We start from the raw sequence: 16,992 nt of genomic DNA on the forward strand, positions 1-16,992 counted from the left end.
TGCAGTCATGCTCGCAGCTATTAACACTGAAGACAGGATAAGCCTCAGAGGTTTTACACAATAAAACAACACAGGGAGTAGGTGCATAGGTTCCAAATAAAACCCCATGCACAAAAGAGGCAAATAATATCATCCCAAAAAAATCATGGCTTTGTGTTCAGACCGCTTCTCAAGAGAAACGGCACTTTATCTGTATAGGATCTGCTTGCAACTCCTTTCATTAACAACAATAGCAACTTCTCATGTTTGTAACAGGTGGGTCAAAACTCATTGCCAGCCAATCAAATGCACTCTTACTAATAGAGAAAACATCTCTGGTTAATTCATGTTAAAACTCTTTCTTTAGCTTTTACCCATTTACAATTACATCTTTTGGCTATGTTCGGAATAGCATACTAACATCTTATCAAAATGCAGCATACAACATATATATCCCACAATGCAGTGTGCTCGACCTTCCATTGCCAGTATGAAGATCGAATTGAATTAGTTGCAATTTATTTGAATATGGAATATTTCTAGACTTTTTAATGTCAATGCTACTGTTTACGGTTGTAAAATGTGTACTGTTTTATATACTATTACTTTTTTTTATATAGTATTTAGCATATATTGCACAATAATATGCTAGGTTTGCATTCTGAACACAGCCGTAGTATTTCATTTATAGTCATGCCTGTTTTTGAACTCTGGTTTATTTGACATCGAAAAGAATATCAGGAAAAGAGACTCACATACATTAAACTATTGCTGACATGCATTTAAATGAGCTGAACATCACTTGCTATATCCAGACCTTGATCACTATTTAAGATAACAATAGTTCTCTGCTGAATAGCAGGCCAGACTTTTGAGGGAAAATGTGAGGAATTTAAACATAAAATGTGTTAAATGGTGCTGAAAGTGATAACTGAAAGAATGATCAAATTAGCCAAAATATATAATAAATGAACAAGCATGGGGTGGTAAATATGCATAACTTCTAATGGATTCCATGAGGGCTTGTGATCATTTTTCATCCAAAACAAACAACAATAATAATAACTGACAGTGACAGAGAATCCCCCTGCAACAACTACTTAAAAATGAAACCGCTTGATGGGCGCAGTTTTCCTTCATGGACTGAAATATTAAGTTGGGGCAGGACATATTGATGGACTTGTCCACTTTTTGAGACACAAAGCTGCTTTAATTTAAACTTTGACCCCATTGCCATCATCTGTCATGCATTCATGTGGAGGTCAATGTGGAGCATTGCATGTTTTTTTTTTTTTTTACTTCAATCATGAGAAAGGGCCTTCAGGAGTTTTAGGGGCCGTTTACGCGACAACATTTTCATCCAAAAACGGGAAACTTTTTATGCGTTTTGCCTGTTTGTTACACGACAACGGCGTTTTGGGGACTGAAAACGCAAGTTTTTGAAAACGGCACCGTTATCGTTTCTGTGTAAACACCCAATTACGGGAATCTTTGAAAACGGTGACGTCATGCGCGTGCGCAGTATGTGTTAGGTATGTAGACATGCGCAGTACGTGTCGATTTTAAAGGCAAGCGCGAACAAACATACACAACAATGGCGGAATTTTCGCGGATATGTGTAAATGCAAATCGTTTTGAAAATGTTGTTGTGTATACGTGAAACTTTTTAAAAACGCAAGGGAAAAACGTTTCCGTTTTTGACTACATCGTTGTCATGTAAATGTAGCCTTAGATTTGTAGGTAAACTCCAAGGGTTGAAACAGATAGCCTAGACTTTTAAAACATTAGGTTAGCACAATTATTTCTGCCAATGCATCAGTCTTGACTGTTAATGGGTCAATCAAGGACTTAAAAAGGCTGGAAAAGGACAAAACTACTGTTTCAGACATGATGTATACTTGCCATTTCCCTAGACCTGAGAGACGTGATTGTCTAGCATGCACACCGTTTTAAAATTTGACATCTTAAATATACAAAAACAATGAATTTCAGTTGTGACCACCATTTTTTTCCATACAGGAAGAGGGAAAAATCTGATTCAGCATGTTTTGTGCTGCTTTTGTGTCTTGAGTTGCATTGTTCAAAAAGTGTTGCGCTGTTAAAAAACCCCATACGCTGTTAAGTTGGAACTTATTAAAAACAGCTACTAGAAAAAGTAAAAACACTTAAAAAGACAACATAAAGTGATTTAAAGCTTTTGTACATATCTTACATTGTCTTTCAGAGTAATTTCTGTACATTACTTGCACAGGAAGGGTACCAGAACACAGTGGAGTGAGTAAGCCTTATCTGGTATCGCTCTGAAAGGAGTAAACCACAGTTTGATGAACATAACTTTGTCTAAAAGGGTGTAAGGAAACAATAATGAGTTTTCTGACACCACTGTTATGTAAAAACAATAATATGAGGCAAGCTGACTGAACATGACTAGCTGCCAGTCGTAAACACTTCATGGGTCTAGTCGCAAACGACACTGTCCTTTTAGTGTTTCTTTTTCTATTAATGGACCCAACTTTGTCTAAAAGGGTGTAAGGAAACAATAATGAGTTTTCTGACACCACTGTTATGTAAAAACAATAATATGAGGCAAGCTGACTGAACATGACTAGCTGCCAGTCGTAAACACTTCATGGGTCTAGTCGCAAACGACACTGTCCTTTTAGTGTTTCTTTTTCTAAATCTACATTCGGTCAAATTGACCATTGGGTAATTGTCAATTGAGTAGTCCAGAATTGGTAAATTCATATGAGATCCATTTCATCAATAAAGAAAAAATATAATGAATAGTCAAAAAAATGTCATTTCAATGCGGATTATTGCTTTACATGTTCACTGATTCACTGAAAATTGGAGTGTAGCGGTCCAATGGCAATAGTTGGATTCCAAATTATTTGACATGGATGATGGTAGTGGACAGAAGCGTTTGTGTGTGCAGTTTCTCAGTTTGGTCCTGCTGGAGTTTCATGGTGGCTGAACAGAAGGAGAGATGTTCCTCATGTGTTAGAGCTGCTATAGAGGACCTTTGAACTGATTCCCAGAGAGCTGCTGTCGGATGGATGGCTTTGATCCAGCTGCGTCACCGAGCTTTCGCCACACCACCTGAACACAAAGGGACGAAGTCAAAAAAACAGCTGTGCCACTTTTACATGCTGTATGTCAGTGCAAAACCTGCATCTTATAAGCTGTTGGCATTTTCAGTGCTCTCCTTTCTTATTTAGAACCTATACTTAAGAATGAACCAATTCATTTAGTATGTTCTGTAATATTTGCTTTCTGTGTTCAGGTTTGAATGTAGTAATAATAATGCAAAAACCTACACTTCAAATCAACATTTAAAACAACAAAAATATAAACCTTGACAAAAAGTAGTCTTTGAGAATGCCTTAATATACATTTAAATTATACATTCTGTAATATTTTGTCTAAATAACAAAAACAATACAATTTAAAATAAATAATTTTACAAGTAAATTTAGACATCACAATAGTACAGTCAAAAGATGGATTACCATTTTCAGATTTGAATTTAAAGATTACATTTTGCAAGTGTTTAAATCTTAGGGCCAGATTTACAAATTAGTGTGAGACCCCAATCCCAAAAAACGTTGATGGGAGTGAAAAGTTCTGCTGTTGGTCTACTAACATTGTGCAAATGAAAGACCAATGCAATCTACCAAGAGCAGTGCAACTATCGCAGCCATGTCAAGAGCAAAAGGGGTTATGCTTTTCTGGGCATTAAAAAAATGGTGCAAACACCAGTAAACTGACTACTGCAAACCTAAGTTGCATGATATATTTAAACCCTTGAGAATTTTACATTTTGAATTAAAAAAAAATCGTAACTTCACCAGAATGGTACGAAACTTGGTGACTTTTATGGCACTTGGAATGTGAACACACACAAAAAAATTGAGGGCATGATTCGAAAAAGCTAAGTGGTCATAAAAAAAAATAGTCACACTCATGGTCTTCGGTCAAAAATTACCGACCATAGAAAATTAATGGGAAATGGGAAAAAAAATAAATAAAATACAGAAAATTTTTGTGTGTACAATCTACAAATCCCCCACAATGCAGAAAAAAAAGCACAGCAATGAAGGAGTGAAATTCTAAAACATCTAGAGTGCAAAATCAACACACCAACTCACGGACACACACTTATACACACACACACACCTATGAACTGGTGTGACTGTAACACTGCAACTATGTAAAATAAAATCAATAATTCAACTACAATGCAGTACAAAAGTGGACAGCAAGGAAGGAGTTACACTCTTAAACATCAAGAGTGTAAAACAGATACATCCACTCACACACACTTACTTACACACACTCACAGACACACACATACAGAATTATACATACTCAAATGAATTGGTATGGCTATAACCATATAGCTAAAATGAGTCAGAAGACTGAAATAAGAGGTTAAAATCAGATCAGACCCAGAAGGATTAAGCTCTGATAAAGCATTCCTGTTAGTTTTTTGTAACATTTTTATAGAATTTTAATGTTTTGTGTAACAAAATGCTTTCTGTGTTCAGGTTTGAATGTAGTAATAATAATGCAAAAACCTACACTTCAAATCAACATTTAAAACAACTAAAAATATAAACTTTGACAAAAAGTAGTCTTTGAGAATGCCTTAATATACATTTAAATCCACAACCTAATAAAAGTAAACAAATATGTATAAAAACAACGTTTTGTTTTTTTGCTCTCACCAGGAGGTGCTATTATGCCTTCAAAAATACCTGAACCAATACCTGAACTTAACACCTACCTTACTAACTATGAATAAGCAGCAACTTAGGAGTTTATTGAGGTATTAGGAGTTTGGAGGCCTTAAAATAAAGTGTGACCCCTCACAGTAGTTTCTTTAACGACAAAAGAGGGTTTGCATTGGCACAAGCTGTGAGTAAATCCTTAGTGTCCTTAATTAGCATTAGATGATGGAAAATGTAATCAAATGTAAGCAAAAATCTAATGGAATCTAAGGTGGAATGAGCATATATGATTAAATGACTAACATTAACCTTTTAAAAAATGAAAACAATTATAATATTGGCTGATGATAATGATATATTGTGCATCCCAATTATAATTTACATTGTCCCTTTTTCACATAAAGTCACAGTTATTCGATTGGCGTATTTAACATTATGTTACAAACACCCATAGAAAGTAAGTGCAAACAAGCCAAAACATCCATCAAGAACTCTTATGAACAGAGTTCACAATGGTGTTGAACAGGCCAGGAGTTTCCAGGTGAGAAGGACAGAGGTGTTATTGTGCTCAGAGCTGGATTTCTTCATTCCCACATTCCACTGAGGGGCCCAACAAACAGATCAAACTATCATGAGCTCTGTGTACCAACCTGTCCATTCATTGACCCCTCCATAAACTACACCCCCTTGGTGACACTTCCTCGTGGAAGGAAGCTTTAATGAATGTTCCATAAATGAACTAGACATTTCTGTGAACAGTGTGACATTTTTGGAAATGTAAAGCATTTTTATCTGCCATTGTTCTTTAAATAGTTACACTGCATTAATTTGATTAAAAACACTAGAGAATGTCAGAATTTAGGCAAACTTTTCTCACATTCAGCTGAAAGGAGAAAAGCCTAATTTAAAAATGATTACGTGACAACAATGGCAACAACATTGTTTTGCGATTAATTCTATAGAATTCTATTAAAACATTTGCTAACAAATAGGAATATGTATTCATATTAAAATAAGCAAAAGCTTGTCTCAAAATATGGTGTACAGCAACAGGTGCTAAAGTTGATAGGATTGGTCAGTAATGTTTTAAGGCTGAACTAGCAAAGGGTCAACTGAATGAATGGAACATCACATTTTTGGATCGTGCACGATGTGTTTTAGCAAGCATGACACACTTATCGCAAAAATCTAAACAAATACTCACGTTGCACATCTCTCGCACTATGGCTTTCTCTTTCTCACTCAGGTCTTCTTCACTTTCTTCTGGAAGCTGCTTGTCCAGATTATCATGGACCTCCAGAACCTAGTTAATACAGTATATGGTCAAGAGCATATTTTAAAACCAGCTCAAACAGTCATACTGTACTTTAAAACGGCCATTTCCAGAAAAAAAAATTTTTTATTTGACATTTAACGTTAAATTGATATGCTGACAATATTTTTTGTAATGGAACCAAAAATAAAAAATAAGAAGCAAGCATTTTCACTAGTGTTCTAGTAACTTAAACCTACTCGTAATATAAAGCAATTGTGTCTCTTCAGAAGACTTGGATTAAACTGATTTCATAATTGACAGTTCATCAGTTAACACAGGTGTCCTAGCAGAGTAACCACAGATGTAGTTCATCACAATGACTAGGAACATATTCCACTGACATTTGAGCAGAACTAGTGCTGTCAAATGATTAATCGCATCCAAAAAAATTTGTTTACATAATATATGAGTGTATACTGTGTATATTTATTATGTATATATATATATAAATACAAACAAATGCAAATGTATATATTTAAGAAAAATATGTTATGTTTATATATTAAACATATTTATATATAATATAAAATATAATAATATAAATATATAAATGTATATACATGTAAATATTTTCAAAATATATAATGAATGTGTGTGTATTTATATATATGCATAATAAACAAACAGTACACATACATATATTATGTAAACAAAAACTGTTATTTTGGATGTGATTAATCACGATTAATTGTTTGACAGCACTAGTTTAAACGCTTAGTTTTGAACAGTATATCTACTGTTTTATCAACTGTAACCTGTTTTGTTCAACGTTTTGATTAAAAAGCTTTATAGTGGTTTTTCTATATTTAAATACATTCTATTTGGTTTGATAACGTGTGTGAAAATGGGTGTACCTTCATGGCATGAACCACAGCTTCAGGTTTCTGTACAGATGAGACAAACCCGGTGGAAGGAGAAGACTCACTGGTCTGTAGCCTTGCAGTCCCCTGGAGAAGAAAACACATGTTAGTTTGCTCCTGGCCAACATACTGGTTAAAGGACCTTTTTTTGGGGGGGATATGGTATCATGGAAGTATACACTACTGTTCAAAAGTCTGGAGCCAGTAAGATTTTTTCTGAAAGAAATGAATATTTTTATTCAGCAAGGATGAATTAAATTGATCAAAAGTGACAGTAAAGATTTTATATTAATACAAAAAAAAAAAAGGTTTTCTCAATATGATCCAGGTTCTGTGACTCACTGATTTAATTGCTGGTTTCTTGAAAAATTATAATTTCAGGGTTGTCTCCTGCCTCGCTGTAACCACTTTTCAAACCAAACCTACGCCTTGTTGTAAAAGCTAAGGGCACAAAGTTAAAAACATAAAAACATCCTGCTGGAAAACATCACCTAAAACCATTGAAACATGGTAGCTGGTTTATAGCTGGTCATTAGTGGGTCCAGTTTGGTTTAAATGGTCAACCAGCGGAAGGACAGAGAGGTAAATGTTGCCAAGAGTTTTGTAGAAATTTGATGATTGCCCATTCATTTCCATAGAAGCCAAGATGACTGGAGAGTGAACTGGCTCTCCTAAAGAATATTTTCCCATCACCATTTTAGCAGCTTTTTTTTTTTTTTTTAGATTAGCAGCTACCAGATAACTAGCTGAGCTGGTAGATCATTGTGAACCAAAAAACAAACCAGCTCATGTGCATTATCATCATGCAGTCCTTTTCTCATTGGTGATGTATTAAGTCTAATTCATCATTGTCAATGATCTGTCTTAACTCAGAGATATGAGGATCATTCATAATGAAAACTACGTTCCATCTAAAACTTGCAGCCCAGACAGCTGTGGAGGACAAAAACCCCTGGTTGTGTTTAATCATTCATACCGCATGAAGAGAGCCGGACATGATCCGCATACATTCATGCTGATGATGGTGACTGCAAAACACCCCATTTAAAAAACACGTGTGTGTTTTGCTGTGTGCCGTGTTCATGATGATCTAATAAGCATCTAATACACCTCTCTATGTCTTTCATAAGAGAGCTTATCAATCAAAGCTTCTGGAAGGAAGAACTCTCCAGAATTTGAGATGGTTCCCATAGAAACACCATGCAGAAATCTATTTTTAAATGGTTAAAGAAAGTCATTCTCACTCTGTTTAGACTAATAAGTGCTGACTAAAGAGGACAAACTGTAGCATCAGTTCTTAGACAGCAAAACTGGGATTGAATACAATTGGCATGGTTCTAATACGTGGAAAATGATGTACTTTCCCATGTAAATGTCATCAAGTAACTCGAAAATGAATGTCAGTTTGTCAACAAAGAGTTTTGGATTCTGATAATGAAGACGGAATGGGGAAAAGATAATTCAATTATTTCAAGTAAACCATACTGTTGATAAAAATAGGACAATTAAAAAGAACACTGCCAGAACTAAGCATTAAAAATGGTTTTAGAAGAAGAAAAATGCAAACAAACGAATGGAACAGGTTAACTAGTTCACTCAACCACATCCTATTTGCGTGAGATTTATCAGCAATATTCACAACATCAACATTTTACAATGCACATTATGCAATATTACTAAAAGTCTCTAAATCATGAAAAACGAAGTCTCTAATGCACAAGGAACTCAAAACATTTCTAAAAAGCCAATACTTCTGTATACTTGCCACATGCAGTTATTTCAACAGCCAATGTTGTATGATAATTATATTCATAAATCTTCCATATGTTTAACATGTAAATTAATACATCTCAACATGTTAAAAGATTTCATTAAAGTTTGGTCTGTTGTACTGGTATTTATTTTTTTTATGTAGTCAAATAAAATGTTATAGTAACACTTTAGTATAGGGAACAATTCTCACTAGTAACTAGTTTATAAGCATGCCTATTACTAACATATTGTCTGTTTATTAATACTTATATAGCACATATTCTGCATGATCATATTTTACATCTCAAATCCTACCCAAAACTTAACAACTACCTTACTGACTATTAATAAGCAGCAAATTAGGAGTTTAAGTCGAAGTTAATGATTTGTTAATGGTGAGAATTGGACCTTAAAATAAAGTGTGACCAATGTTATTTTCGTTAGATAAAATGTGAACAAATTAATTGCTTATGCAATGAAAAGTAATTAAACCATTAGTGAACTAACTCAGCTGAGATTAGCGGTCTTTAATTATTTTATGTACCTGATTAATCATTGGCTAATTTTACACACAAAATAATAAGTGATCGTAATGTCTGATGCCTTTGTTCACTGCTTAGAAGTGACACCAAAAATCTAGAAAATATGAAAGGTCAAATAAAATACACAGGCACTTGACCTGTTTTCTCAAAGGAGATGCCGAGTCAAAACAATTGAAAGAAATTCAATTCAAGCTCTGCATTAACGCTGTAAAGACTTTCAGCTAACAATGGCAAGATTCTCACGCAAGCATGCAACATGAAACACAGTGGTGAGACTTCCTGTGCATTGGCTGAAGGCTACATGTTCAAAGGCGCATTTGCTTTTCCATTTATTCATTCGTCGTATTTTCAGTAGGTCTGCTAATTTTCCAAGGGAAAATGAAAGGAAAACGTTTTCAAAGGTAGGAAAAGTGCCTCCAGTTCTATACAGGAAAAGCCTATAGCAGTCTATACCAGATGAAAGATTTGATGCACCAAGGATCTCCTTTTCCCCCACATTGTTGCTGAATAGAGCTAAACTGATTAGGATGAGCTATCATTTTGGAACAATATCCCATGATATCTAATTTGAGCTTTTTTATTTTTTTTATAGGGCTGTCAGCTGATTACAAATTTAAATCTAATTAACTTAATGATTATACATGCTGATTAATTAACTGAATTAAACAATATTTACTGACAAAAGTATCTGAAGACATTTGTGTTGAGACAAATACATCACCAAACAAATGGCAAAAAGTTTGTTTTTATTATTGTTTTATCATTAAACAGAATCCCGTCACTGTCCAGCAGGACTTTTATTCTTGTATATATCAAGCGTATGCACATATGACTGACCTGACTTGACAAATTATGTACATTTGTTATATATTTTTAAAGATCACATTACCTAATTTTCTAGGGGAAAAAACGATAAGTTGCATTGGTGTATGTCACATTTTACTACTGCATTCAGAAATGAGGTAAAACACTAATAAATAAAATGAATGGTCACACTTTATCAATTCTCGCCATTAACAAACCATTAACTATGACTTTTGACTCAATAAACTCCTAATTACTGCTTATTAATAGTTAGTAAATTAGTTGTTAAGTTTAGGGATGTACAATATGGTCATGCAGAATTATATGCTTTGTAAGTACTAATAAACAGCCAATATGTTAATAATAGGCATGCTAATAAGCAACTTAATAGTGAGAATTGGTCCCTATACTAAAGTGTTACGAAAACGAATCATTTACAAATATTATAAACACTATAAACATTTTAGTTCCCCTCACTCCACAAAAAATCCGTTAAATTTACTGGTATTCAAAACGAAGCAGGAATAAAAAAAGCTAAGGATAAAACAAACATAACTTATACTGACATCCATTATAAACAGCCTAAACAAATTTATTTAAAGCAAAACTTAAACTATGGATGTGTGGGAAATCTCTATCATTTCAAATATGTGTGCTTCGCACACTTTTTTCTCAATTTGCGTTACTTAGGACTACGTCGCTTTGGAATATTAGTCGCAAGCAAATTCAGATGATTAAAAAATGGAAAATACGGCAAATGAACATGCTAAAATAAGCTTGGATTGATTTGTATGTACAGTTTCTGAGGATCACTCACATTCAATAGGGCCTCCTGCTTCAGGGGGAGCGAAGACAGCTGTGATTCTGAGCGGTAGAGGGTCATGCCCTTCCGCAGGACTCGCAGGTCTCCCGGATTACACTGTCGAATGACACGAGAGGGAAAGAGAGACATTATGACTCGGTGCATATTAAACATCCCATTGAGCTAAACATACTTTACTGTTCTCAAAGGAAATAAAAGTGGCAAGAAAAAGTCGTGGAAAAAGTGTTTGCAAGAATGTTTTTTTTAAGTCTGGAGATCACAGCCGGTATGAAAAAAGAGGAGAAAAGCTACTTTAAAGGGATAGTTCACCCTAAAAAAAAGATAAATCTGTCATTTAAAGGTACAATATGTAAGTTTTCACCGCTAGAGGGCGCGTATTCAAAACAAACAAAGAAACAAAGGCGTAGTTTGATGACGCGCGGTCGTCACTTGTCTAATAAAACGCACAACAAAGCGTCTTTGGTGTTTCCATGTTTTCTACAAAACCGAAAATCGAGGGGTTATGACGTCATTGGCAGGCGACACAGTGACACTATGGACACGGTCCGTGTCACTAGTTAAAACTGCTTATTTGTCTGGATTGAAACATTCTTCGAAACATTTGGGATAATGTAAGTACACAAGTCAGCAAAATATATAACACTGTTCTAGTGGTTTTTGGATATTTTAATAAAAATATCTTACATATTGTGCCTTTAAGTTGTCACTTAAGTTCTTCCAGACCTGTGTGAGTCTCTTCAAGTTGACGGTAGCCATTGACTTTCATGGTATTTTATGGGAGTTGACAGCCACCGTCAACTGTGAGGTTACCAACATTCTTCAAAATATCTTCTTTTGTTTGTGTATACACTCTTAAAAATAAAGGTGCTTCAAAAGGTTCTTCACAGCGATGCCATAGAAGAACCATTTTTGGTTCCACAAAGAACCATTCAGTCAAAGGTTCTTTAAAGAACCATCTCTTTCTTACCTTTTTGTAATCTGAAGAACCTTTTTTCACCACAAAGAACCTTTTGTGAAACAGAAAGGTTCTTCAGATATTAAAGGTTCTTTATGGAACCATTTAGACAAAAAGGTTCTTCTATGGCATCGTGAAGCACCTTTATTTTTAAGAGTGTACCTGCATATCGATAAAATCAGATCAACTTTCGAAATAGCAAGTCTGACTTCAAAGTTGCGTTCTGTTGCACTTTCCCAAGTGTGAAGTTTGAAATTCAGAGTTTCTTAGATGAATGGAGCTCAGCACCAAAACAAACCCTCACACAACATCCTGCACCTCCTTTAAGTGTTCTTGTCCATAGAAAGTGAGCTGGAATCTCTTCATGCTGCTATAATAAAGACACCCACAGGCTCCAGCTGGCATCATCTCTAATCACCATTTCAATGTCTTGCTTTCATGTTCCCTGAATGCATGTGATCACTATAAGAAAGACCTATAAATAATTCTGTCACTCTCTCTTAGAAGAGAAACTGTGTTTAGGGGGGCTGCAAGGAACATGTGAACTTCACATCCGCCTGCAACCTAAACATACTGTATCACCCACTAACCATCTACGGTATTTAGGACACCTTGATCAAGGACTGATGTACTTGTGTAGACAAGTACAATTTTGTTTGTATGCACTTTCTGTAGAATTTGATGAAGAATACACACATGTTTTATGGGGACATTCCATAGGCGTAATGGTTTTTATACAGTACAAACTGTATTTTCTCTCCTTACTCTAACCCCATCCCTAAACCTACCCCTCACATAAACTCTCTGCATTTTCACATTTTCAATAAGCTTTAATTCTGTATGAGGAAGCTTGTTTCCTCATGGGGACCAAAAAAGTCCCTACAAGGTCAAAACTTACTGGTATTACTATACTTTTGGGGACATTTGGTCCCCATAGGGAATACCAGGTACACAAACACACATTTTATTTTAATTTTACTTGATATATTTCAGTGTGGGAGGGACAATAAATGATTTAGTTGCATGCTATGCTTTATTTGCTGTTAATTATTATTGTATTTTAACACATATTTTCATTATTTTACAAACATACTATATAATTTGCTGACCTCCTAGGGCAATGACTCTCGATCAGGGGCCCAGAGCCCACCAGAGGGCCTTGGCAAGTTTTCAGGGGGGCCACAGAATGACTTAAAAGGACTTTATTATTATATAATGTTATTATAAAATGTATGGTTCACTTTGATTTATATAATGGAATTATATACAATGGGTTCCAGAAGTCGAAAGTGCGTCTATGTAGTTATGTTATCTTTGTTTTTGAAATGAACCTGAAAGCACTGAGGGAGTGTCAGAATTCCTGTGGACTGACGTTATTTTTCCATCACTGAGGCAACAGGAACTGCTGGAATGTAGCCTGTTTAAAGGGCCAAAATTCCTCACCTGACCGTATTGTTGCTCTGACAACATCAGAAAAATGAATTACTGAAACATATGACTAAGTAAATGTTCCGCACATGTAATTACCAGAATGGATAGGATCAATCCTGTCACTCAACAACAGACTAGTCAGTTACTGAGGTCGCTACACAGTTTAAAAAAACCCTGAAAATTCACCTGTAATTTTCTGCCAGTTCATTACCTAGTCATTTTACAGACATTTCTGTTAACCCTAAAACACCAAATTCAAAATACAGGTACAAAACAAAGCTACAAAAGCTGTCACTGGGATGGTATCTTTTCAAAATGTACTAATATGTACAATTTCGGTACTAATATGTACTTTTAAGGTACTATTTGGCACCCTTTAGGGGTAAATAAGGTATAAAAGTCCCTTTTTGATGGACCCTAATTACAGGGTTTCTTTATGACCCTGTCAACTAATCATTCAGACAACCCAAAATCTAGTCAGTTTTGAAAAAAAATGCACAACCTTATTTTGCTGGACGGTCAAATATGATTTTAAGCAATTCGACTGGATTTAAACACAACAGACAGCGCTAAAACACAGAGTGGTGCATTTTCTTAGAGAAGTTATGGGACGATGCCCAAGACAGATAAGTGGGTGTTTATTAAAAATTTAAACATGTTCGCATTCATCTTTACATCCATCAGTTTGTCAGACATGAAAAATTGACGCTGCACTACCTGTGCTGCTTGAATAAATGATAAGATCGGAAAGACGTTTCAACACAGAGGGACAAGTATATGAGCTCATGCGCCAGAAGCCCAGCCCAGCATGTTAGCACAAGCGCTTAGCCTAGCATGCCGTTGTACACACCAGCTTTTGAAGTCACAAAGAATGTGAATGTAAAGATAAGAAAAACAAGCAAGAAGAGAGCTACAGGAGGACATAGAGCTCCACCACCACTGAGCAAAAGTGTGGTAAAATTACCTTCATGGACAGCTTTGATAAGCTATAACGGCTACAGGGCTGGAGAACACAAAACACATTTCACAAACCAATTAAACAAATACAAGTACATGTTCATACAGCTTCTTCACTAGGGCTATCATAACCAGGGCTGCGTTTCCCCAAAGCATCGTAAGCTTAAGTACATCGTAGACCCATTGAAACCAATGGAGCTACGATCAACTTAAGCTCACGATGCTTTTGGGAAACGCAGCCCTGGTTAACTAGTCAAATAATAATATTTGGACTTCTTATGTGTGGTTTTGCAGGACATTCAACATTAGATTGTCATCTGATATCACCAGATTAAAATGTAGACACACGCAAATCCTTTTGGAATGCAATCCTTTAATTTGTCTTAATTTTGTGAAATGTCATCATACATTTTTTCATCATAGATTTGTGATTTTTCAATGTAGAATCGAACATTTTGTTGGAGACCTAAAATCAGGACTAATTATTATTACAGTCATTTGTTGAATTTTTTTAATGTAAACAAAGCCAGTGGATTTTTACTACAATCAAAGATTGTTAGAACTAAACAGAGTATTACATACTGTAGGAGAAAAAAAAAATGCTTTCATTCATGAAGGTTCTGGCTTTAAAGTCTTTGATTCTGCCTTGTAGTGTACTTGTTTAAATCTGACCAAAGCATCTATAATACAATACAATACAATGCAATATAATATAATATAATATAATAAATTAATTAATTTAATAATTTTTATTTATTTAGTGTATATGACTTTCATCTTTCAGATGAATACAGTTGGAGTTATATAAAAAAATGTCCTGGCTCCTCCAAGATTTATAATGGCAGTGAATGGGCGTTGAGATTTTGAAGGCCAAAAAAGTGCGTCCATCCATCATAAAAAAGTGCCCCACATTGCTCCGGGGGGTTAATAAATGTCTTCTGAAGTGATGTGTTTGTGCTTGAAAAAGATCTATATTAAATACTCTATAAACCGTAATCTAGATTCCGCTAACTGTCATCGCTTCACTTCACTTATTAACCACCCAGAGCCATGTGGGGCACGTTTTATGATGGATGGATGCACTTTTTTGGGGCTTCAAAATCTCAACCTCAATTCACTGCCATTACAAAGCTTGGAAAAGCCAGGACATTTAAAAAAATATATATAACTCTGATTGTATTTTGTCTGAAGGAAATCACGGGGTAATTTTCATTTTTGGGTGAACTATCCCAAAATTGATTTTGTTGATTTCATGGGGTCTTTCACCAAATTTAGCTTCTAATGCAAAATGTTAGCTTACTATTGGGCTCCGAGTTAAAACCAAATTGTGCACACAAGTACAATGTTCTTTGTGTTTGATTTTACAGCTTGCCTTCTATTTTAGTCTCTGCTAATCGAAATGAAAGTCAGTGCTGAAATGCTGAAAAAATTCCAACTATTGCAGAACAACACTTCCATTTCAAACGCACTGCTGCACCTGCGCTGCACATTGTATTAGCTGAAGCATTTCCCAAAACTAGATCACAATCTGGCAAAAATCACAGAACATGATCAGGTGTGTGACCAGTTATACCTGATATTCATCAAAACAGACCTGTCATTCTCAGGGTCATGTGGGTTTAAAGTAAGTTGCAAACCAAAGCGTCATCTATCACAACAGTTGAAATGGCTTTTAGGAAAATCTTATCGTAGGTATCCTGGGAAATCAAGAGTTCAGCTCAGTTCATGTGCTCTCAGAACAGCGTTCTCTGAAGGATTGAGCTCTCCTCTGAATTAATCATGCTTCAAGTGAATTCACTCATTCTCAGAGGACTGCAGCGATGAGACACAAACCGTTTTCTCTTATTTGACCAGAGGGAGAAAGTAACTCTCTTGCATTTTAATCATAGCTTTACAAAGTGCTTTCCATCCTGGGGATAAAATGCATTCAGACGTTCCATGCACTATGTTCCACATGTTCAGAGAAAGAGACTCAAATAGATATGCCTCGAAAAGGCGCAACAATTTAAGCAAACCGCCGTCTGGTACACCCACATCCACTGCAAGACAGACGGGGGCTGGCAATGAAAACGTAATGAGGATATATCATTAAAAGAGAGAATTATTGCAGATCAAAGGCTCTTTCAAGCCTGTGGCCATGCCAACACTCTCGGTTTTGTTTCTATGAATACTGTGTGATGAATGTTACCAGCAAAGGCCTTCATAAGAACTGCTTTGTAGTCAGTATTTCCAGTGCCCACGTAGTGTTTTTTTGTTTTCACTGAAGACTGAAAATTCAATCACTTATGCATCACCATGTCATTCTGAACCAATGTGACCTTCTTTATTCCAAGGAACACTAAAGGTTAAATGCTAAAAATGATTTAGCTGCTCTTTTCCATATGATGCAAGTGAAAAGGGATCAGGAATGTCAAAAATTGTCAATATGGCTTGTGCAGTATATTCCAAGCTTAAAGGGGTGGTTGATTACGATTTCACTTTTTTAATGTTAGTTAGTGTGTAATGTTGCAGTTTGAGCATAAACAATATCTGCAAAGTTACGAAGCTGAAAGTTCAATGCAAACGGAGATATCGTCTTTTAAAATTCTGGCAGTTTAATGCCTACAAAAACAACTGGTAAGGGACTACAACGAGTTACTTCCCGGGTCCGTTATGTCAAGAACTCATAATTTTACATAAACCCTGCCTCCGGGAACACGCAGCAAAGGGGGCGAGGCCATGCTGAGCTGCTTTAGAGAAGAGGAAGAGAAAACTAGGGGTGCACGTAAAAATCTATTCATATATGAATCGCGATTCTGTCTTCTAACGATTCTAATGGATTCACAAGTTTCAAAATCAATGTTC

The 16,992-nt window shown here is 35.5% G+C and overlaps 1 protein-coding gene across 2 annotated transcripts in view; it reads right to left on the reverse strand.

Moving 5' to 3' along the window:
* Positions 1 to 2,492: 2,492 nt before the first annotated feature.
* LOC107678669 (coiled-coil domain-containing protein 85C-B-like) overlaps positions 2,493 to 16,992 on the reverse strand; it is a 47,380-nt gene continuing 32,880 nt past the window's right edge. The window contains exons 3-7 of one of the 2 annotated variants that reach the window (XM_016474027.1): positions 14,156 to 14,194; positions 10,800 to 10,901; positions 6,879 to 6,971; positions 5,914 to 6,012; positions 2,493 to 3,078 (exon numbers count right to left, since the gene is read on the reverse strand). In XM_016474027.1, the coding sequence (XP_016329513.1) occupies positions 2,989 to 3,078; positions 5,914 to 6,012; positions 6,879 to 6,971; positions 10,800 to 10,901; positions 14,156 to 14,194 (423 nt within the window). In that variant the 3' untranslated portion in view covers positions 2,493 to 2,988. The remainder of the gene's footprint in view (positions 3,079 to 5,913; positions 6,013 to 6,878; positions 6,972 to 10,799; positions 10,902 to 14,155; positions 14,195 to 16,992) is intronic. The other variant, XM_016474028.1, reaches the window with a different exon arrangement.

This window comes from Sinocyclocheilus anshuiensis, unplaced genomic scaffold, assembly GCF_001515605.1.
Source record: "Sinocyclocheilus anshuiensis isolate Anshui unplaced genomic scaffold, SAMN03320099.WGS_v1.1 scaffold1816, whole genome shotgun sequence".
NCBI classification, from domain to species: domain Eukaryota; kingdom Metazoa; phylum Chordata; class Actinopteri; order Cypriniformes; family Cyprinidae; genus Sinocyclocheilus; species Sinocyclocheilus anshuiensis.